This window comes from Lepisosteus platostomus, chromosome 27 (assembly GCF_059453375.1).
Source record: "Lepisosteus platostomus isolate fLepPlt1 chromosome 27, fLepPlt1.hap1, whole genome shotgun sequence".
Classification (NCBI taxonomy): Eukaryota; Metazoa; Chordata; class Actinopteri; order Semionotiformes; family Lepisosteidae; genus Lepisosteus; species Lepisosteus platostomus.
This window is the reverse complement of record NC_142637.1, coordinates 5904317-5927590: the sequence shown is the minus strand read 5'-3', so window position 1 is coordinate 5927590 and position 23274 is coordinate 5904317. Positions and strand designations below refer to the sequence as shown.

The 23274-nt window shown below is 45.5% G+C and overlaps 1 protein-coding gene and 1 long non-coding RNA gene across 3 annotated transcripts; one reads left to right on the top strand and one right to left on the bottom strand.

Moving 5' to 3' along the window:
- Positions 1-1316: 1316 nt before the first annotated feature.
- On the top strand, positions 1317-2422 carry LOC148639138 (uncharacterized). Its single transcript, XR_015930806.1, has 2 exons — positions 1317-1569; positions 1755-2422. It is a non-coding gene; the product is annotated as an uncharacterized LOC148639138 (long non-coding RNA).
- A 10113-nt stretch (positions 2423-12535) lies between these two features.
- On the bottom strand, positions 12536-17579 carry mibp (muscle-specific beta 1 integrin binding protein). 2 transcript variants are annotated; one of them, XM_088622043.1, is made up of 8 exons: positions 17406-17579; positions 15889-15979; positions 14792-14840; positions 14430-14604; positions 13569-13640; positions 13286-13392; positions 13010-13095; positions 12536-12926 (listed from the first exon to the last, which is right to left on the bottom strand). In XM_088622043.1, the coding sequence occupies exons 1-7, from the start codon at positions 17429-17431 to the stop codon at positions 13010-13012; spliced, it is 606 nt and encodes a 201-aa protein (XP_088478169.1). In that variant the 5' UTR covers positions 17432-17579; the 3' UTR covers positions 12536-12926. The 2 variants fall into 2 exon arrangements, with proteins under 2 accessions (XP_088478169.1, XP_088478170.1); XM_088622044.1 differs by lacking the exon at positions 14792-14840 and having other exon boundaries at positions 17406-17578.
- Positions 17580-23274: the final 5695 nt, after the last annotated feature.

Genomic DNA, 23274 nt, shown 5'->3' with positions numbered 1-23274 from the left:
TTGTTGTTGTTTTATTTTGTTTTGGATCAGAGCCCCAACACATTGCTCCTAGTGGATGATTAAGCTTAGACTGAATGGAAAGGAGAAAATCTACAAGTCCTCTCCCGTTAATATCGCACACTATTTAATTTTGGACACCTGAAGAAGACTCCACAGCCGAATCGTTGAAGAGAGAAGAAAAGAAACACAAACATGGAATAAACCCGTACATGCTGAGACCGCTTCCTACTTGAAATAATTAAAAAAATTACCTTCTCCTACAGAATACGGAAAATCGAAAGGGGGCGCTTTCTTTCCGTCTAAGGGATGTTCTAAAACTGGACCGGAGCTCTGAAAATAGCCCCTGTGAGTTTATATTAACGGCAAATACCTTTGCAGAAAAGCAGAGAGGGGCGCGCTGGGAGTTTGGGAAGGCGGTGCTGTCGCCGGCCTGGTACTGAAAGCGCAGTATTGGAAATCCATACCAAGACTGTGAGTGAGTGTTGGGGCTGGTGACAACAGGACGCCCCCTGGTTTATAACACACTGCTAGCGCTCCAACAAGGTATACCTCTCAAGCTCTTGGGAAAGAGGCTGCCTTAGACGTCGAAAGGGAGCCGGCCTGTCTACGGAATCAAGTGCGCAGCCGAGGTCTTTGAGACCAATTTAAATGCTGTTGTTTTAAAAACATCCAATTAACCTCCGAATTTAGACATTGTTTAAAAAAAAGCCACATCGCAAACTGACCACAAGGGGGCAATGTTTGGCTGTTAATCAGAAGCGCCCCGTGTACGTTTCTGTTGAAATAACAATCCAACCAGCTAGGTACTTCTCTGCTTCAGTGTGTCGCTGAGGCAGAAAGAACTGATAACCAGGTGTGTTCGTTTTTCTTACTAACTGAATCCTTTGATGAGGTTTATCGACATTAACGGTTTACGGTGCGGTAGGCGGACAAATGCAGACGCACCGTAACACGGTAACAAACCCGACCACAGACGTGTCGGTGACGCGGAAATGAATGTATTGCTCAGCGTGACGGTGCCGCTCGGTGACTCAGCCCACCTGTTACTGGGCTGCACCAGAACCTGACCCCAGCGCTCAGAAGGGGTGACGGGTTACAGAGTCGGTCAGTAACCCGATAGCACGTGGTGACGTGCAGATCGCACTCCCCTGCTCCACCTGCCAGCAGGAATACAGGAATACTGGGCTCAGTATAATAAATAGGTCACTGGCACTTTACCTACAAATTGTCCTGACAAAAGGAGGAGCAGAAGAAAGTAATAATAATAATTATAATAATAATAATAATTATAATAATAATAATTCCTCACACTTATAAAGCGCTTTACAGGTCACGGGGGTCCCCTCCACCACCACCAGTGTGTACCCCCGCCTGGATGATCAGACAGCAGCCAGAGTGCGCAGTACGCTCCCCACACACCAGCTCCCAGAGAATGAAGCCAGTTCAGAGAGGGGGGTTATTAGGAGGTCATTGTTGTTGTGCAATAACAAGGTCACGTGTGAGATCAAGGGATAACTCTTACAGTAATAACTGCACTTTTCCCTTGGTGCGGACCTACTCTTTATGTAGGTAAGTACAAATACTATCGATTCTCCTACTAATACAACAACTAATGTGTACAATACTACTTTCACTAGTAATGCACAATACTACGAATGTGTGCAATACTACCACTGCTGTTTCCATTAATAATAACGTGCGCATTGTTATTTGATGTGTTTGGACATCATAATAAATCATGTCGTTTTCTTCAGCTTCAGCGGAAAACCATCCGTATAGATCCCCACGTCCCCCTCCGCATGGCAAACAGGTGCCCGGCCCCGTGCTCTTATCCAAGTCGGGTTTTGCAACGATCTGGACTTCTGCTGGAAACATTCCTTGAAGCCGGCTAACGCGGGAGAGAGAAGAGACACGCTGGGACAGAGGCGTGACCCCGCTTATTCGAATCTGCAGCGAGGCCGAAACCGATAACGCGGCTGCTGGCTGCCAAGCCTCACGGACAGCCAAATATGGCCAGGAAACCGGGCTATTTTAACTCGGGCATCCCGTGACTCTTTTCCGCCCGTCTCCCTGGTCGAACCGCCCCTCTGTCAGTCTATAAGTGGAGCAGAGCTCCGTCTCGACAGCCGCACAAGACCCTGATCCGCGAGCTGAATTCTAATTACAAAGTAGTAGCCTAAACAGTAAGTATAAACGCTGTGTTGAAAGAGCTGAACTTGTTGGAGGACAAAAGAAACTAAAATAAATAAACCAAACACCATGTCAAAAATGGTATTTGCACCAATGGTCACAATGTCTCTATGTGGCACAGACTGCCTAATGACTTGGTTAAAATATTTACTGTGTACATGTGCTTTGTTTCTAAAACAATGTTCCTGGTTGCTCCAGGAATCCCCGGTGTTTAATAAAACTGTGAAAATAATGGAATTGTCTTAAGTGGTTGTTCATATATAGGTTTCTAGCGTATTATTCTCTGCTGCTTAAAAATATATATTTCATTTCACTAATCTAGGTGTGCAACGCGGCCCTTTGCTGCCACTTGTGTGATTAAACGAGAGAGACGGTGTTTACTGGGGTTCCAACATCAAAGCCCTACAAGGAATTGTGTGCGTGTCCGTTTCCACCTTATATCCGATGCGTCGTAGAGAACGGAGACTTAACGTGACTTAAGGAGACGCTGGTGACTTTTTTCCCCCTGATGGTCTCCAGAGGGTCACTTGTTTTTACTCTCTTCGCCTTGGGAAATGTGCTGTCTAGTAAAGCACCAGCCGATACAGCTTGGTTTAATGCGCGATACCGTCTCCAAGTTGGACTTGGAAAACGATCTCACAAAGACCGTCCCTTTCAGGTGTTTGCGGGGCGTAGTTTAACACACTGACTTGCAGGAAGATACAGGAAGAGGAAAAAAACCCGTCGTCTTTTTCCTCCCCCCCAGACCAAACTGGATGCTACACGGGACAGACACGCTTCTTTCACAGATGCTTTTAAATGGCCAAAAAGCCACTACATTGTGCCGTATTCATGTAATCTGCGACCGCTGCTTTTTAGACAATAGGGCACTGAAATACCCTCGTTATGGCTCGTTATGTTTTTCACCTGCTGCTAAGAAGGGCGGATATTTCTCCCTCCGAAAAGACCAGTCAGAAGCTCTGGTCCTGCGACCTTGACTGTTTTTCACAGATAAGTTCTTATCGGTCTTTGTTCAAAGCGAAATGGACTAACACCTCTTGTGGGATAGATTAATTCAGACTCCGACACTGTGCTACACGTGAGGCCCGGCTCTCGTGTTGCCAGCACTCCCTGAGATAACCGACCCCTCTCCCCCACTCTCACTCTCCCTCCCGTTTGACCTTTAAAAGCCAAGCGTGACGCTTTGCAGTTCACGCAGAGATGTTAAATCAGCGTTTACTCACCGATATCTGATCCCACGCCATTCGGGCAGAAAAGAGGAGAAGTCCTGTTAGACCCATTCTCCAGGATGGTGCCTGAGATGTCTTGAATAAATAGTTCCTATACCACTCTATCGAATATACACGTACACACAACACCATGAACCTCCAAATCAATAGCACTATCTCCACAATAAGCAAGCTACGCGGAAACCAGTTGCACAACCATTATGACCAGAAACAGGCAAACACCAACGTCGCCTGTAGATTTAAAATGTGCTGAATTAATGACGATACGGAGTACTGTAGGTGATGCAGTATGCAAACCTTTATCGTAGATGCTGCTGTTTTTAAAATAGCGGGGGTTTGGGATTCCATTAAATAAGCCAATTAACTGAATAATACTAATGATTCAGTAATAGCTAAAATGTAGTGAGATGGGGTTGGACATGACGAGGAGTGTTGCGCGAGATTACTCAATAACTTGCCCTCTGATTAAAAAGAACATTTTTAATGATAAAGCGTTAATATTATGAAAATAACTGCAAAATAGTAAGAATACCGTCTACTTGCAGCATGCGATGTATCTCGTAAATCAAAATAAGGGGATCGGCGCATTATTTGGAAAGCACTATGTTTATATAGCACCCTTCCTCACACCTGAAGAAGACGTCACAGCCGAAGCGTTGCGTTTTCACTCTTCTCTTTTCAGCATAGAATAAACCTATTGCTCGTTCCTTTGCTGCGTATATATAGTTTGCATGCAATTCCATACTCGTGGAGGGTGAAGCGGTGACCTATACGTCAGCGATTGAGGAATTCCCGAGGCCTGCTGAGCGCAGACAGGCGGGGGGGTCAGGCAGCAGTTACACCGGGCGCCGTTATGACCAAGGCCGCGTTGTGGCCGGTCCACAGGTGCGTGTGTGTTAAAGAAGTTGGGGTATTTACCTGCGCAGATTCTGCAAAGCCAACAGCTAAAGGTTTATTCCACGCCGAAAGCAAAAGAAACAACGTTTCGGCTGCAGCGCCTTCTTCATACCTGAACACACACCTGTTCCTCGTGTGTGTTAAGACCACATGGTAAAAAAAAACGGTCACACCTGGTTTTATGTCTCTGGATCACTGCTAAACTCAGCCCCTGGGGCAAAGCAATTAACAGTGACGAAACAGCAGGACTGCCTTATTGATTTAAAAAAAAACGTGTCAAGAGTTTTGATATCTGACGTTGTTTTGCTTTACACCTGCTTTGGTTTCCCGGCTCCGGCGCTCACTTTGTTAGTGAGAAATCTGCTGTTTCTTGTGAGCAGTCAATGTGATACGGACCCTTTTTTTCTCCGAGAGAAGGGTTTACCTATACCTACGCCTTTCTTTTATGGTCGATATGTTTTTCTGAGTGAGTGCAGAGAATTACTGTACATGTAGGTCAAGAGCTTGAAAAGACCCGGTAATATTGCATAGCAAGTGAAAAAAAGGACTCTGTTGTGTCCTCTCAGATTGCAGTTGGCCTTATAAGGTGCAGACTGTCTGTGAAAGCGCTCAAATTAAATGGTATTATTATTAATACAAATATTAAAAGACCAAAGTTTTAACAGCTCGCGATGCAGTTACACGATGTGGCCGCTATGAGCGTCACGACACCACGTACAAGGAACAGAAAAGGAAACGCGAGAAGTGCCTTTGGACCGCAAGAAATACGAGAGCAACAGTATTTCCAATCGATTGGACACCCTAGACTCCCGCACTGAAAGTCCGGCTTCAAAGTTAACCTTTCCTCCTCTTACTTTATTAACCAGTGGTGAACAAAAACCGAAACCAAAATAATTACATGGCTTTTTAGAAAGCAAGCCGACCTTCACCCTTGAAGCCTGTGGGGTCTGGCATATACAGTATATCATGATCAAGTTCCAGGCCTGTCAAAAATAATTTTTGCTTTCATTCCACAGATAGAGTTATCTAAGTCTCAGAGTAGGCTTTCGCTTAACCCCTCGCTAACCTAAGGTTTTCTGCTCCTCCTAGGTTTTTGGGATCCTAAGGGCTAGATAAAGCCCGCAAAGGCCAACTGAATGCTGTCCGGTGACGACCACCCGAAAAACACAGTTTTAAGTGGTAACTCCACATTGTGCATGCATTTTTATTAGCCAGGATTAAGTACAAGTAAGTACAGATATGTGTGATTACTTATAATTTAAGTGGTTCAGGTGGGGAGCTGCGTCAGCATGCATACGCTGCAAAGGAACAAGTAATAGGTTTATTCCACACTGAAAAGAGAAGACAGAACACACAATGTTTTGGCTGTGAAGCCTTCTTCAGGTGTGAGGCGGTCTCACACCTGGAGGTGGTCTCACACCTGAAGAAGGCTTCACAGCTGAAACGTTGTGTTCTCTCTCTCCTCTTTTCAGCAGGGAATAAACCTATGACTTGTTCCTTATATTTTAATGCTTTTCTGGGAAAATGGACCCCTCTATCGCACTGCAGCAGACTTACATCACCCCGAGGGTTATATTGTGAGAAGAGGCCACCAGCCCCCATGTCTCCCCCCTCCCTGTTCCAGACTGAGAGGGGAGACTCCCACTCTCTGACCAGTGTGAGCACAGCTTTGGAAATTTCTAATTCAAAACGTTAAACCCTTTTTTTTTGGCAAAAATAAATTTGATCACAGCACTGATTTATCAGATTAAATTATCTTTTTTTTGTTAGAGCCTTGATACCGAGTTTAGCATCGTTCCATCCCTACCTTCATTGTTCACACACGGTGTTCTCCCCTCTTCCTGGATCGTGAGCTATTGTGCTACCCCTGGGGCCCTGCAAGCTCATTTGCAAATACACCTCTTACATCACTTCATTACCCCCCTTCACACAGGTGACTAGCTGCACAGAACAGCAACTCCAGTCAACAGGAGCGTTACCATGTCCAGCCCCACACAATTTGTGGGTGTGATCTTTGTCGTCGTACTGGAGAGGAATTCTTAGAACTGTTGAATTAAAGTGCAACCACAAACAGAGAAATGGGTGACAGAAGAGATGAGGAAACACTTACTTTCCAGCTTGGCTAAATAAAATGAATTCATTAAAGGAATAGAACGGGCATTTTTCATAAGCCAGCCACGCATTTCATTCAGGGAAATGAGGCAGTGGGGCGCAACATGCAGTGCTTCTGCTTTAATGTAAGTATGAAAAATTGCAGTAAGTGTAGACAGGTTTATACGGGGTTCATAGCAAACCTAAGAGTTGTTCTAAAATTGCTTTCGTGTTTGAGCTGGCAGCATTTCTGGAATCGCAGTTGGGTGTAGTTTAAAGAGCAGCCTGTTTCATGGTGTTTTCCAGTGACTGGAGCTGTGCTGTGTCTGTTGGGATCTTCAAGGGTATCGTTGGTGTAGCAGTTAGAGAAGACAGGAGGGGGGGTCTGTGAGAAAGCTGGCCAAGTTGCCAGGGTGCACAGACGCACGCAGACCTCTCAAATTCAGCCCCTGCAGCTCAGTGGCTCTCCAAGACCACTGGCAAAGGGCCCTTGACCTATTTTGTCCCGTGTGAGAAAATGCTCAGGAGACTCCTGCCAGCCTGCTGATGTCCCTTCGTCTGGCCAGTTATCATTGCGAGACGAGAGGTACCTGCTGCTCACCGTGCTGTTGAAGCATTTGTGGCCACTGCCAAGAACTGGAAAGAAAAAACAGCAACCTGATGCTTGAAACTGGATGATTCAATTATCATCAAGTGATGAATGCTTGAAAACAAGCCTTCGGGTGTAGATGTTGTGCAGAATCGTACCAAAAGCAGAGCACAATATTAAACAACACAGAAGCTCCAAGAAACTGATGTAAGAGAGGGGCAGAGAAGTAATGGAAAACCACACTTTCACCCATGACACCTAATTAATAGGTAATGACCTACCTTTTATCTGCTCAGCTTTGTTGTTCAACCACTTATGACTATTTTATTTTCTGAACATAAGCAATATTAGAACAGCAGAGAGTGAGCTGTGTATTGCCCAGATGAGAAGCGCAGGTGTCTGTCATGTGTGGGCCTGCCTGGGCACCCATCGCTGAAGGAAAGGATCCTGGTGATCCCCAAAAAAGGGAAGATAGAGATGTGTGTTTGTTTTTTTTCCCCCTGTCTTTTTCCATTGCTGCTCCCTGTTGACACGACGGAGGGATTCTTTGATAAGGGGTCAAGCCCCGACCTTTCCCCTGCTTCTGCTGTTCAGACAGGCTGGGTAGCGTGACCGCAGGTGATCAAGAGGGAGGGGTGGGGCGGGGGCAGGGCTGGAGGGTGGCGGGCAGCATGCCAGTGACTGAGGAGGAGAGAATATAGCCTTCTTTATAAAGGCCTATATATACTCTCCTGACACTGCAAGCATTTGGGCTAAATATAGAACACAGTCCCCCAGCCAGCCTGCATCTGAAAGTACTCTCGGCCTTTCAGCAGCGTGTATAGGAGGGGGCTGAGCTGGGGGAAATTGCAGAGTGCAGCTGTGTGTTAAAAGAATCTTACATGATGATCAGGGGTAGGGCTTGCAGGTGTAGATGGACACCAGGTATTGGTGCCTAAAAGACCCTGGTAAAGAGTTGCTTTGGAGATCAGACAAAGGCACGTTCGGACGTGACTGGGCTCATGACATTAACCATTACAGCACAGTGACGGAGATCAGGTGCCTGCGCTATGCCAAGCAAGTGTTACATAATCTGTACATTTTATTACAGTTTGTCCTGCTCCATGGTGGAGAGGACTTAACTGTCCTGCTCCTGTGCCACGCGGACGTGCTTGTGGAAAACTCCGTCCGTGGCGGTGGACTTGAAGGAGCTCCACAGAAGGGATGTGGATCTTCTGGGTGGCCAGCCTGTGGAAGCACTTCCTGTTCAGCAGTAATTGGAGTGCCACCTGCGGGGTGCATCTTGTGATCACAGGCCTTCGCCTCCCGTCTAAATTTTCCCCGGCCTGCCTGCATCTGAAAGCACCCTCTGCCTTTCAGCAGCGTGTCAAGGAAGGGGCTGAGCTAAGGGGGTGTACGCTGGAAATCGCAGAGCTCAGCTGTGTTATATGTTACATGACGATCAGGGGTAGATTGGGAAGGTCTAAAGTTGCTAAACTTCAGACTTTAAAGCTGCCTAAAGGCACTGTGACCTTTAACATGGAGCACCTCAGGCCAGTACACAATGTGGCACTAGAATTTAAAAGCTATTTGCAAAGGGGCACATGATTGTCCAGGTAATAAAATTAAAATTAGTGGAGGAACAGCTGGGGATGAGAGAGAGGTGGCTGGTATGGACTGGACAGGGGAACATGAGATTAGGAGAGCAGGTTGTGTCAAGCGTCACTTTTTATTTTTCATTTTGCTTTTCCAGTTTTCAAAAGCAAAACTAAACATCCGCAAGCTTAGCCTTTTCTTTTCTATGGGTGCACTGAATTGTTTAAAACGAGAAAGACGAGGAACTCAAGCACACTACAATCCGACTCCCCCCCACCCAAAAAAAACCTAATAGGACAAGTATAGAAGTGACTTTTTTCTTGCTGCATGAAAGCCTTTCCGTTCTGAAACTTTCCAAGAATTCCAAAAAGGCTTTTCAGAGTTTCAGAGGCTGTCGTGATGAGATTCGAATCTCAGAACCTCCGATTCCCGCGATGAAGCGAGCACGTGCTGGCACCCATCTGGAATGTCTGAATCAGGTATCGCCGGATGGGAATCGCTGGTGTAATGTTGTACGGATTAAGACCTTCCCTGGCAACATAACACAACTGTCACCACATTATCCTTCAGTTCTCCATTCCCAAGCAGACATTTCTGCTGCTCCACCCCCTCTCATGTGTTCTATAAGCCGAGCGTGGAGCCAGTGGGATGGTGTAGTGGCCTGTGAGTGTGTCCCAGAGATTTCGCTATATTGCTGTTATTGCCTGTAGGAATGTATTGCTGATCAATGAGGGCTGGGAACTTCAATCTGTGGTCCTGTTCTAAGGCAACTGCTTAAAAATGGAATCTGGTTGACAAAAGCCAAAGGCGACAGAAATGATCTTGCAGGAGAGAGAAAGCCGAAGACGCTGCTGTAATCAGGCTGCCACTACACTGCTTTGCCTTTTTGAACTTTTGAATGTGCTTGCAGGACAATGTTGGGGTTCAGCAGTACAAAAAATAGCACACTTGCCCAGCATAGGAAAGAGAAGATATGGGGTTATGCGTCTTTTATTTTTGGTGCAAACCAAAGAGTTAACAGGGGTATAGTATAAATAATTGATTTCAAGACAGCGGACGGTTTTGGTGCTGAGAAGATTCTAGCCAATGAGGTGTCTCAATTCCAGGGGCCTCAGTGGAACATACCCATCACGCCTCAGAGCATGTGACCGGAGCCACAGCAGAGAGAGCACGCAGCGTCAGCGGGCTTTATCAGAGCTGACAAACCCCTGGTGCACCAGGCGCAGCTGGGCTCGCCGTGTTAATGCCATTCCCGAAATTACTGACACGTCGGGCTTGGAGACAACAAAGCTGTCAAGGTCCGGGCATCCCAGATGAAAGGCAGGCTCACCGCTGACACTTATCGGGGCGCGTCGCCCCCACAAGAAAGGAAAAGATCTCCGCAAAAGGGACACAACATTTTGGATGTGGATCCTTCTTCAGGTGTTCAATAGGAAATAGGAAAAACATGAGGGTGTCTCAAATGCCTATTTGACCCTGTGTGAGCTGTATCCTGTACTTCACCTGCTGGAGTTAATTTCTGCTGCACTGAATGATACTTATGCCCATGAAGGCAGAGAAGGGGATATTCTAGCAGCTAAGCAAGCCTTGCTCAGGTTTCAGCTATGGTGGCACGGCCCCCTGACCCCGTCTTGGCTCAGGTGCTCGTCTGTGGCCCGTGTTCCTGTGTGCCTGTGAAGGCATTTGCACCTCCCCGCCCTGAGAAGACGTTCACACGCGCCAAAGCGCGTGTGGAAATCACATCAGCGCTCTGGCTTTGCTGGTGTGCAATCCTGGCCCGTCAGAGATGCCAATTAATTTTCCATTAGATCAGCCCTTGGGGTTAGAAAATAAACCTCAAGGTGCACGAAGATCCCGAAGGAAATCGTAGGTGTGGATGGCATACAAAAGTGCACATAGAAGTATTGAGTGGTTTAATACTGACTGGAAAACTCACGGAAGCAGATGTGAAACGAACCAACAGAACACATGGTCTTTTTTTCAAGCAAACGCATCTTGTGTTATTTCAGACCAGCTACACTGAGCATTTATGTTCTCTGTTGTTTTCACCTTTATGCATCTCATCCACATCACTACTAGAGTGACAACTCTCTCTGCTCAAAGCACTTGTTTCCATTCAGGTGCGTGCACCTTAGCCAATTTAGACTAATTCTCTTCTATGCAGGTGGACAGGGGCTGGTGAGGAACCCTGTGAGGTATAAGCTTTGCATTCAACGTGAATTACAAAACGAGCGCAGATTAAAATAATGTGCAAGAAAGCTGGCAGGCACAATGCACTTCACTGCCTGCAGCACCACACACACACACAAACCTTGGGTTGCTGTGTGCCCAGTAACACAGAGAACAGCTTCTTGCTCCAAATGCTACCCGAGTAAATATTTATACCCTGGAGTGAAATTAATCTGCACTGTAGAACACATTTGTGGAGGGGAATCCACAACTGTAGGTCAGGCTGCTTGATCTATTTGCAATACCAGCAGGGACCTCAGGCTTAAAACCAAAGCTGGAAACTGGACCAAGCCCAAGTATAATGCAGTTGTGTCATGGTATCCAAAAAATAAATTCAATCCGGCCTTTTTTAAATTTATGAGCTTTTAAAAAACAGTAATTGAACTCTTCCAATCCTCCACCCCCCCTATAAACAAACAACCTCACCCTCAGATTCCCCGTCTGTGGGACTCATGGTCAGTGGACACCGCAACATGTGCTTTGGGGGCGATTTCACCCAATCAGTAAGGGAGAGACTGGATCCCCATAGTCCAGCTTCTGGGAGAGAACACAGTGCTGACCTCCCAGTCTTATGGTGGTGGTGGTTGCAAGGGGGTCATTAACCAGAGTGGACGGAAGGACAGTAACTATCTGGCTACTGGTTCTTTACCAGGAGGGACTTGGGGAACAAATCCCCTTATCCTACACAACGTGGAGGAAGATAAAACACTGCAGGCCTGAGGGATGAAGAGAACCCTGCAGGGGGGGGGTCTCTGTGAGGGAGATATGGAAAGAACTGCAAGCCTCCATAAAAGACTGAAGACTTGCAACAACAAACCACCCTGCCTGGAACAGCTCCTGTGAACAATCGCACTTTAAGCGGCAAATAGGCACAACAGGGCGTAAAGGTCTACCACTCTACGTACTGTTATGGAAATAATGAATGTAAGTGGTGAAGGACTTGTGAGGGCAGAGAGGAGGGGTTTTACACCCTCAATGGCCAGAGGCTATTGGCTAGAGAATTGAAACCATTGTACTGCCTGCAGTGAACAGTGTATGAACTACAAAGCAATTTTAAAACAAAATTACCAACCTACATTTCCTTTAACAGTACAGCAAGATTGAATTGCATTGTAACCTCAAAGACAGCTGGAATAGGAGGCTTTTCCCCTTCATCTAGAAGGGAATTAGACAATTGTATACATCAGCTTGAACTGATAATGGTTAGTAGCCTCTTTAGAAGTTGGCATTTACTTTTCTTGGGATACAAGTTATATGCTCCGAAGACCAACTGTTTGAAATATGAGTATCCTTATTCTCTTTGCCAACATAAGCATTTGGCTAAAGAACAGGACTCCAAGCCAACAGTTCTAGTATTATTGCAGCAAACAAAGTGCCATTTAAAATTCAAAGGAACAAGTAACAGGTTTTTTCTATGCTGAAAAGAGAAGAAAAAAAAAAACAATGTTTCGGCTGTGGAGCCTTCTTCAGGTGTGAGTTGCCATTTAAGATTATCCAAGCTGACTTTGCAGTGTTAAGGTCACAATTTGGCAAGCTGCCACCGCAAGACCCTTTCAGATCCTAAAGGAAAAAAAATAACCTATTATGGAAGATGGTTTTATATGAGGGTGAAGCATCACTATTTTACTTTAAGGAGACCACTTATAAAAGGTGGTGTTAAGGTGCTTAGCCACTCAGATGTGCATTTAGCTATTGGTGACCATGTGTATTAAAATTCAAGACCAGGACACAAATCTGGTTATGAGAGTTTTTAAATGTAGTGACAAACCTGTTTAAACAGAGAATGGCTCACATTGCAGGATCTACATTAGCAAGGTTCTGAAGAAAACATTTTGCACCTCAGCCGAGCTGCATGTTACCTTGGCACACATCTTATGGCAAGAAATGTAAGCAACAGGTTTTTAAAACTGATTCGATCACTACCTTATACAGAACAGTATAAAATACCAAAAATAAAATTGCTATCAACTTCTTAAAATAAGTTAAAGTTCCTTCATCCTATTTACAAAATCTTCCACAGGTAATCCCAAAAAAAATAAAAAAAAAAGGATTAACAGCCTGAATACTATCCTAATGATGATTCTATTTACAATTCTGTACATGGGTCTTCAGAGCTGCAGTCTCCGCTGAAAAGAGAAAAGGAAAGCGTCAATGACTCAATCACATTCCACAGGATCTTAAAATAAGCTAAAAGGTCACAGCTCCTTACCTATAAACGATTTAGCAGCGTGTTCTGGATGTCTTCATACACCTGGTTATAGATCTCATCTTTGGACTTCAAACCATCAAGATATGCTGTAATAAAAAGATGACTGAATACCTGAAATGTGCCAAAAGCATATCTGTACTCATTGCACAGTGAATGCATAAGGCCTAGGATTGATCTTTTGGTCTATGCCAAGATTTGTAGGCAAGCAATTATGTTGCAAGTTCCTCAACTGGTTTTACGGCACACCCACTCATCCAATGTAAAGTCGCCACCTACCAACATCCACGTTTTTAGCCTCCATTTCTTTCCTGTGCTTCAAGTACATGGGCCACACGTGGCCATCAAACAGACCAGGGGGGTCGGGAACAGTGTATTTCCGTGTGCTGAAAAATAAAGAGAAGCCCTTAATCCTCTCGCTAGCTCTTGAAACACTCAAAACAGTGACTCAAAGTCAACTAAAGATGACACAGTTGTTAATCTAGGGCAGAGATACAGTAGCCAGCAGGGCAAACAGCAGTTTATTTTAAGAGGTGAATAAAGGCATAGAAGCACAGCCTACCTTCTCCTCCTCTTGCACTCTTCATATGGAATGGCAATGTAGTAGCGCTTGTCATATACATCAAGCAAAGGCCTGCAGGGGAAAAAAAAAAAAAATCATTCCAGGACATCTACACAGAGTCACAATATTGCAATATTTTAAAACTGCACATTTGGACTTGCCTAATTTAGGAAGAGGATTAATGGAGTAATGTACAACTTTAAGCAGTTTTCTCTCAACTCAAAAAAAATCTCCACCTCTTTGGTTCCCCCGTCAAATATGTAGAGCTCAGAATATTACATCAGAGAAGCAGTGGGATCTTTCACCATTTGCCACGGTGACTAACAGAGCCCAGATAAGACAGCTGGAGAACATGTTAACCTTCTGTGACCCCAAACAGGTCAAAGCAAACCAGCACAACCTCTAGTGGCAACACCCTGCTTATCTCAAGCCCTGTGCTTCACTGCTCGGGGGTCCCCACACCTCAGCCCACTCAAAGCTTAGACCTTGCTAACCTTAGCCATTCACTATTGGCATCTCTTGCGATTCCTTAAGTAACTACCTGCCAACGTAGAAGGATCACAATCTCATTTTAACTAGGATAAGAATTCCCCTACAACTTCAGTGTATCTCTATAGCTATACGTGGAGACAGAGGCTCTCCAAACCACACACTGTGCAAGATGGGAACAAGCCACCCAGCCATACTGATGCCAATACCTTCAAGAAAGGGCAGTAGGAAAACCTTCGATTTGCCAAATGGGAGGACGCCATTCAGGCCTATCTAGCCCGGTGGCCACGTTTTGAGAAATGGGCCACTCTTGACAGCACAACAAAGGAGCCCTCTCCAGCTTCCCCACACCACACCGGTGCACGAGCTCACCTGTAGTTGTAGAGAAGGAAGCCTTCCACGATCAGGATGTGGACCTCCCTGTCAGGATCCGACTCCTCCGTCACAGGGGTCACACTCACCCCGTGAGAGCGGGCGAACTTCACCGGGTTCTCGCTCCACGCCTTGACGGTGCTCGTCATGGCCTCCATGTCTAGGGCTGTGATCACTACGGACAAAAGGGGACGGGGGGAGAAATACAGACAAGACTGTTACTCAAGGGAAACAAACCAATTTAAGAAATATGAAGATCAGATTCTACCATTAAAATGTAGAATGTAATTTGGTTTAATTATAAAAAGTTAAACATCTATACAAAAGCTTTATTGGTTTCCTACAGCAAAAACCAATCTTACCATCCCACTGTCTAAAGCCGTCCTCCCCGACTTCTATCTGATCTTGTGGCTGAAATAACAGTGACCAATAAAACAATGCTGCAAACTCAGGGTGAGCCATCGGGCAGATCGGATTACATCCTGAACTCTAGAAGCCAGACGCACACAGAAGGCAACTATAGGGACTACGTGGTCACAGGAGTACAAGGGGGAGAGATTACTATGTAGGCACCCAGGGGTTCTGTATAGACAGTCCAAGAATCACACAGGACCTTTGCAAGATGGAAGCAGCAGCACTGCATTCACAGGCAATCATCCAACTGGATGGAAGCAAAATTACCCCACCCCCACCCCCCACCGAGGCACTTAAGACTGCAGGAAAAAAAGCTTGCATGAATACATGTACCCACTAAATTGTGCACAGGCAGGTTTATGGCTTAGCTGCTAAGCCTATACTCAAACCCCCAGGTGCTTCAGTCTGAAAGTCTTCAGGTTCTACAGGAGCCCAAAACAGTTTTACGTGAAGTGGCACATTCACATGCAAGAAAGAGTTTAGTCCACAGAGCTTTTAATGTTATTAGCCGAGGTTAGAAATGCTATAGATTAGCAAGAGAAGTGCACAAGTTCATGGATATGAATGCTTTTTAAAAAGAGGATTGTTTGTGGAAACGCTATACTATGACCACCAGTGTGATGGCTGAAAACTAATCCGCACTTCTTTTGCAATCGCTAGCTCACAATGCGTCATTCAGCCATAGAATACCGAGCTCATATCAGACGTACAATTGATTCCGACCCAAGCATGCAAAAGAAAAGCCAAGTTATTATGCTACAAGTGCATGATTTGTTTTGCATGACTTGTAAACATCTTCAATTAGAAGACAGTTAAACATGGGGGCAGTAACTTTGCTTCAGGATACTACCAAATTCACCTAGAAAAGCAACTGAATGCTCCCCCTTCCATTCCAGCAAACAGACCCCATACTCTTAAACAGCTTTTTAAAAAGTTACACAATTCACAAAACCAGACGTTACTGCACAAGTTAGAAAACTTATTTGGCATATTTTCAAACTGTAAATTTAAACACTTGTTTCTAGATCTGTAGCTGAATACTTACCTTGAAAAAGTCATCTTGATGTACCACGCAACAGTTTGGCAGTGCTTTGATAAGCTTATTCGTCAAAGTGGTTTTCCCACCATTGGTCACGCTAAATAGGAATTTTAAGCACATAGCAGAAGAGAATTAATACAGGGTTGCACACAGCAGAAAGAAAGCGACCTGTAGTTCTTACAAGCGGCTGGAAAAGCCGAGTTTATACCATCTGTAGCAAGAAGGCAATGGGGGAGGGGGGCAGTTTTGGCGCAATTCCCTAGACAGCCTGTCGTTGGAATAAATGTTTTAGCGCACCATTACAAGTCAACATAAAACTGAACTAACATAGTATTTGTAGAATTATTCATGATCATATATTGCATACGCATTGGTATTCTGTAGCGTATTACCATATTGAAACTTCATAACGGCACTACTCATTTTAAACCTCCTGATTGCGTGGCGTATACATTGTAACGTGTCGCATTAATTAATCCTCATCTTATTATGATACTGATTGTTATATTGCCTGATGTAACACAAAAAGTCGTAAAAATCCTCGTAACATTTACTAAAGATGAACTTTCATTAGGAGGACACGGCGATATGGGCACAAAGACATTCCATATTCAGGTTTCCCGCCCTGGACACCAATACGACTCTCGAAAAACATCAAAACGCCTTAAAATGGTGGCGAATAACCCTGCGCAATCTCTAGCCATGTAAAAAAAAGAAAATCTTCGCCACATCCAAGTAAATTTGATTTTTCAGCCATTACGTCATTTTTAATGAGACCACAACCCTATTATGCACAATAGCAAAAAAGGACAAGGTTCAAATGGGGGGGGGGGGGAATAAAATATATATCGTAATTGATCAAACGAACACACTGCGTAACGCTGAAACGGTTTATTTTTTAAATTCTTCTCGGTTGAGCCCGGCGACTGTCGGCCTCCCTCCGCTTCAGTGTGGCGGAGCGCGCGCTGCAGTTTAAATCTCCCGCTCGAACCGCTCCTGGAAGCACGCGCCGAGCCGTGTCTACGTGCCACACAGAGAGGCCACGCGCCCCGCAGCACAGCAGAGCAGCTACCAGCGTTATTATTAATTAGAATAAATTATAAGAAGTTTTTTTTGCTTTATACTCCGAGAAGTAAGAAATATTTGACCAGACCCCCTGCTCCCCACCTCTTATTTCTGAAAACTGCAGATACAATAAGTTTTAACTACACCTCACAAAAACGTAAGACATTAAATCTTAATTTAACATTTACTTCTTAAAAAAAGTTGTTTAAATTAAGGCGCCATTCCCGTCTAGGAGTCAGAAAGCTTACCGGTGTATTTTATAGTATGTTACTAGGACCGCCTTCCTCGACAGATTCTCCTGTACTGTACAGAGGTTTATTTAAGAACTAAAAAGTAGAATGTTTCGCCCTGCCCTGGACAAGCCAATGAGAAAAGCTGGCCTGATCCGTATTTTTTGTTTTTTAAGGTAGCTATGTTAATAACAGTTCTCTTTCAAATGAAGAAACGGTTGTACTTACCCGCCAATGCCTATAATGTATTTCATTTTGTCGATTAACTCGATCTTGGTCTTGTTAAACAGGTCAATGAAAATGGAAGGAAAATGAACCTCAGGATTTACAAACAGAGAACTAAGTTTTGAAGTTGTTTGCTCCCTTTTTCTCGTCTTCCAGAGTACCCTCCTCTCTTTACTATTTCATTGATGAACTGGCCCGGCCTCTTCCCATTTAAACCTTCCCAGACCCCTACGTCATCACGCCACCTCCCCTCGTGCTCTGACGCGCCGCTCTTCTCCTCCGCGTGTCCTTTTTAACCGCAGCCAATCCCGGCCCTCCGAGCGGAAGGCCGGTCCAATCAGCGCAGGCGCCGCCGGCCCTAATTTGCATGCTGGCAAGAGGCCCACAGCGCGCACAGCTGTTGTCCCCCGTCTGTCAAGAGCGCGCACAGACTCTTAGCCTGAGCCCCCACCTGATCGATCAGAAACCCCCGAAATAGCAGTAGGATTTGGATAATAGGAACATTTACAGAAACGTAGAGTGTGTCACCTGAAGGGCCCATTTTTTCGGGAGTTTTTTTTTCCGTTCTCTGTGGAAAAAATATACTTTATTAGAGCTTTGTTTTTTCAAGCAATGCTTTCTGTCGCTGTAAAACCTTTATGATGTAACAGATTGTAGTGTAGGTATTGGGATATATATACATACACAAATTGTTTTCTCCACCTAAAAGTACCTGACACTTATTTGGAATTAGAAAAAAAAGTAGAGAACATTTTACGTTCGATCAGAAAGTTTCGGAGAAGTTTAGCGCTAGATATCAGCTGCAAAGGTGTTGCAATCAGTCTAGGTGTAGCAAAGATCGAAATACACTGCAATGCAACTGAGTCAAACTAAACGTGTCACTAGCAATTATCACATCATGAAGTTTTGACAATTAAACACAATTCCAAATTTAAAGCAGAAAGAAGAAACGACGTTCAAGAACACTTAAGCAGAATCCCCAAAAAATCATGTCATGGTATTCTCTCACAATCTCATGATACAAGAAACACACGGTGTACAAGTAGGGCATATCACAAAACCGGTGTTTTACATTTTTTTACAATTGTTTTACAATTGCACAGACTTCTCGGAGATGACAAAATGTATTTTTTTAACATTTAGAAGCAGTGTGCTTACTTCTGTAAATTGTAATCACCCATCCATTTTCTAACTGCTTCTTCCAATTCAGGGCTGCGGGAGAGCTGGAGCCTTTCCCAGCAAGTAAAGGGTGCAAGGCAGGGCTCACCCACTGCAGGGTGCATCCTCAACATTCACTGCAGGGTGTATCCTCAACATTCACTGCAGCGTTCATCCTCAACATTCACTGCAGGGTGCATCCTCAACATTCACTGCAGGGTGTATCCTCAACATTCACTGCAGCGTTCATCCTCAACATTCACTGCAGGGTGCATCCTCAACAGCTCACTGCAGGGTGTATCCTCAACAGCTCACTGCAGTGTGAATCCTCAACAGCTCACTGCAGGGTTCATTCACAACAGCTCACCACAGGGTGAATCCTCAACAGCTCACCGCAGGGTTCATCCTCAACAGCTCACCGCAGGGTGAATCCTCAACAGCTCACCGCAGCGTTCATCCTCAACAGCTCACCGCAGGGTTCATCCTCAACAGCTCACTGCAGGGTTCATCCTCAACAGCTCACTGCAGTGTGAATCCTCAACAGCTCACTGCAGGGTTCATCCTCAACAGCTCACTGCAGGGTTCATCCTCAACAGCTCACCGCAGGGTTCATCCTCAACAGCTCACCGCAGAGTGAATCCTCAACAGCTCACTGCAGTGTGAATCCTCAACAGCTCACTGCAGGGTTCATCCTCAACAGCTCACCGCAGGGTTCATCCTCAACAGCTCACCGCAGGGTGAATCCTCAACAGCTCACTGCAGGGTTCATCCTCAACAGCTCACTGCAGGGTTCATCCTCAACAGCTCACCGCAGGGTGAATCCTCAACAGCTCACCGCAGGGTTCATCCTCAACAGCTCACCGCAGGGTGAATCCTCAACAGCTCACTGCAGGGTTCATCCTCAACAGCTCACTGCAGGGTGAATCCTCAACAGCTCACCGCAGTGCATCAGGACTCAATGCACCACTGCACTCTGCACTTTCTGTATGGACTGCCATGGTTTTTTTTTCACTACCACATATTTATTGTTCCCTACAATGTATTTATTGTTCTGGTTGTTATTATTGAATTTGTTTGTCATGTACTGTCTACATCGTGCGCTGTTGCCCGTCCTACTGTGTCGTCTGCTGTACTGTGTATATCCCGAGGCACTGGCACGAACAAGAATTCCAGTGTACATGTACATATGGCAATAAACTCCTCTCCTCTGCTCTACTCTACCCTGGATGGGATGCCAGTCCATCACAGGGCACACACAAACAAACTCATACCAGGGCCACTTTTCCCAGAAGTCAATGAACCCACCAGTGTGTCTCTGGACTGTGGGAGGAAACCCATGCGAACATGGGGAGAACATGCAAACTCCACCCCAGGGGTTGCACCCAGGGCCCCAACACTGTGAGGCAGCAATTTTAACTACTGTGCCTCTGTCCCACCAATGTTTGGCAAAGGTCCTTATTTTTCTCATGGAACAACTGGGCACAGAGTACCCACTGAGCAAATGAGTTGAGTGGCTTAACCCCCAGTCTGTCCAGAAGGGGAGAAAAGCCCCGTCACCCCATTACCTGTCTGCATGCAGGCAAATGAACTATATTAATAGAGTCTTGTTAAAGAGGTGACACATTACTGGTCAGGGTTGCTATTCTGCCCTTCCTCTTTATCTCCCTGTCCACCGCACTGGGACGGCTCAACGCCTGGCATGTGTCGTGTTGAGTGTGAAACACGATGACAAGTTCATCCCCCTCCCCCCTCTTGCTGGTATAGGAGGAGGAAGGTGATCTTTGGAAACAAAGGTAGTTCTGCCTGAGGCCCTCCTCCTTCCTGAAGCTGACTTGCTCAGAGAAGCGGCTCTGTCACGCAGGAGCCCCGCTGTAGGGCTCGTGCTGTTGTATGACATGTCCCGAGGACGAGCACAGAACGGCTGCCCCTCGTCTCACCAGGTTTCCTGAATCCTATTAGGGAACATTAGGGAACTTTGGGGCTGCATGTTCATCGGTAACCCTGCTTCAGCTGCAGCACCTGAAAGCCATAGACTCAGTTACTAATCTTCTAATCCTCTCTATTCATTTGTTTGTTTCGACTTCACGCCTCTCTTCACCTCTCTCCACCTGAGTGGCCTCTCTGCCTCCCCCCTGCTCTTGCCTCCTCCACTCTCCCGGCTTTTCTTCTCCTGTGCTGTATACTCTTTGCCGTTTGCCCTGTCTTTCTCACACCCGAAGAAGGCTCCACTGCCGAAACGTTGCTTTTCCTTTCTTCTCGGTGCAGCAGGGAATGAACCTTTCCTTGTTCCGACTCAGTTACTGTGTTCAACTCTGTTTCTAGTCTGTGCACTAGTGTTGGGGTCCCCTGGCCAGATCCTGAGGACACCCACATCTCTCCGCTACATCGCCAAACCCTTAATTAACCTAATAATAGCTTTGATTGTGTTCCATTCCTAAACATGTTGGGGGGGAGTTGCCTTCTAATTAGAGCTTAGTTCTCCGGGTTCTTAGTAGAAAAGAGGTTCAGATCAAGCCAGCTGCTAGTTCAATTAAGGATTGCATTAATTACAGAGCTCAGCTAGAATGAAAACCAGCAGGTGTGGGGGGCTCACAGGATTGCCCAGAAACTGGCCGCCGTGCTCAGCCTCTTGAAGGATAATGTTGTCCGAGCTGCCTCTGTCCAGACACACGTACATTTTGACTGATGATCGGAGTGCAAAACTTTCCCCACTTGTTGCTTTGTGTGTCTGGCCCACATTCCAGTGGGCTAATTCATTGGAGGGAGCCTTAGAGAATAAAATGCTTTGCTCTGATCAGCTGGACCCATGGTCTCTCACCTGTGTTTCCCCTCCACCATCACCCCTCTGACGCAGTATGCCATGTGAATTAACACAGCAGCGGCAATGTTTAGCAGCTGGTAACACTATAAAGTTCAGAGCAGAGTGTACAGTATCACCAGCTTCTCAACTGGCTTCCTGGATCAGAAACCTCGGGATGCAGTCCACACCACCGCTGGCTTAGAACGAGGTGTGTTACATTCCTGACTTTCAGACATGATGTAAAAGAGCTGTAATAATGCCCCATGAAATAAACAGGGGAAGAGTTTTGACATAATCAGAGCGTGGTATGTGTGGCTTGTGCATGGCAACACTTCAGCTCCTCAGAGTTACAGTGTGTTTAGTTAGCTTGTAAATCAGTCGTCTCCTAGAGTCCTGTGCTTGTATGGAGAGAGAGGGGTGAAGCATGCAACACAGCTGATGTAAGAGTCAGGAGGACACTGTATAGCATAGTATGGATAGCTCACCTGACTGTGATAATGCTGCCGCTTTATCACAGTGCATATTTCTGTGTCTATGTCCTTTTGAGCTCCATTCCTCTGCTGGGAATGTGCTGGGCTGTCCAGATGCTTTTTCATGTGATCAGAGAATACATGGATCTAAATTCTTCATCTTTACCCTGAACGTTAGCAACCTCTCTTTCCTACTCTGGGCCGGTGTGGTGGCTGGAAGGTTGCCGGTTCGTTTCCTGCGGAATCCTACTCCGTTGAGCCCCTGAGCAAGGCCCTTAACCCCAGCGGCTCAGGGGCGCTGTATAAATGGCTGACCCTGCGCTCTGACCCCCAGATTCTCTCCCTGTCTGTGTGTCTCATGGAGAGCAAGCTGGGGTATGTGAAAAGACAAATTCCTCATACAAGAAGTAGTATATGGCCAAAAAGTGATCTTATAAGGTGATCTTACTTTGGGTATTAAATACAGGTATAGTGGGACCGGAAGTGTTGTGTATTATATTATACTGCATAAATGTTGTCATCAAAGATTAGAGAGCCTCGTGTTCCTTAAATGTGGCCATTTATCAATCCTTTATCTTGAAAGCAAACAAAAACCCCCACACACAGTCATTCTTAGCACACTGTACAGTGTGATCCACATCAGACTTACAGAATCCAAGGTCACCCTATCAGAATCTATGAATAGAAATGCAGAGCAGAGGAGAAGAGGAAGTCAAGTGGCCCTACAGCAGCAGGCAAAAATGTGTCACATGAGCCCTCAAACATGCTTGCACACAAAAAGGCACTGTGGCAACGGAGCCCTGAAACCAGGGACTTGGCACAAAATCAGGCCAAAACAATAGATAACACAATATTTTCATTTTTGTTCATCTTTTCTCCTCACCTATATTCTTCTACAGAATTGCCGGAAAAGCAAACATATAAATCCAGACAACAGGCAGAGAGAGAGAGTTGAAGGAATGTTTATTTAAACCCCACGGACACCACAGGCTGTCCGTTTGCAAGCGCGCTGTGACTCACTCACCTGATTGCACGGTCTCTCTGCTTTGCTTTGATTCTGAGGGGACAGCGCGCCCAGGGCACAGTGATATTTGTGTATCCACATACATACGACTTTCAGATAGCCGTAATTCTTTCCCCTCGTACTTATTTCTGAAGTTAGAAGATCATCTAAGTGATCATTCCCGAAGAAAAAAGGGGCAGATTCAATTGCCGAATATGCGGGAGGAAGGTAATTGTTGTTACACACGCCTCTTGGTGGAACATGGTCAAATCAGGCGATCAGTGCAACAGTTTTATCCTTCCCCTGAGATATGGTCTTTCAGTTTTTTGAGAAGCTGTATTTTCTTTTTAGAATGGCACAATTTTAATTTTGAACAACAACAAAGTGGCAAAAATATATCTACAGCAAATGCAACATAGAAGGACTAAGGCAACAGGAATA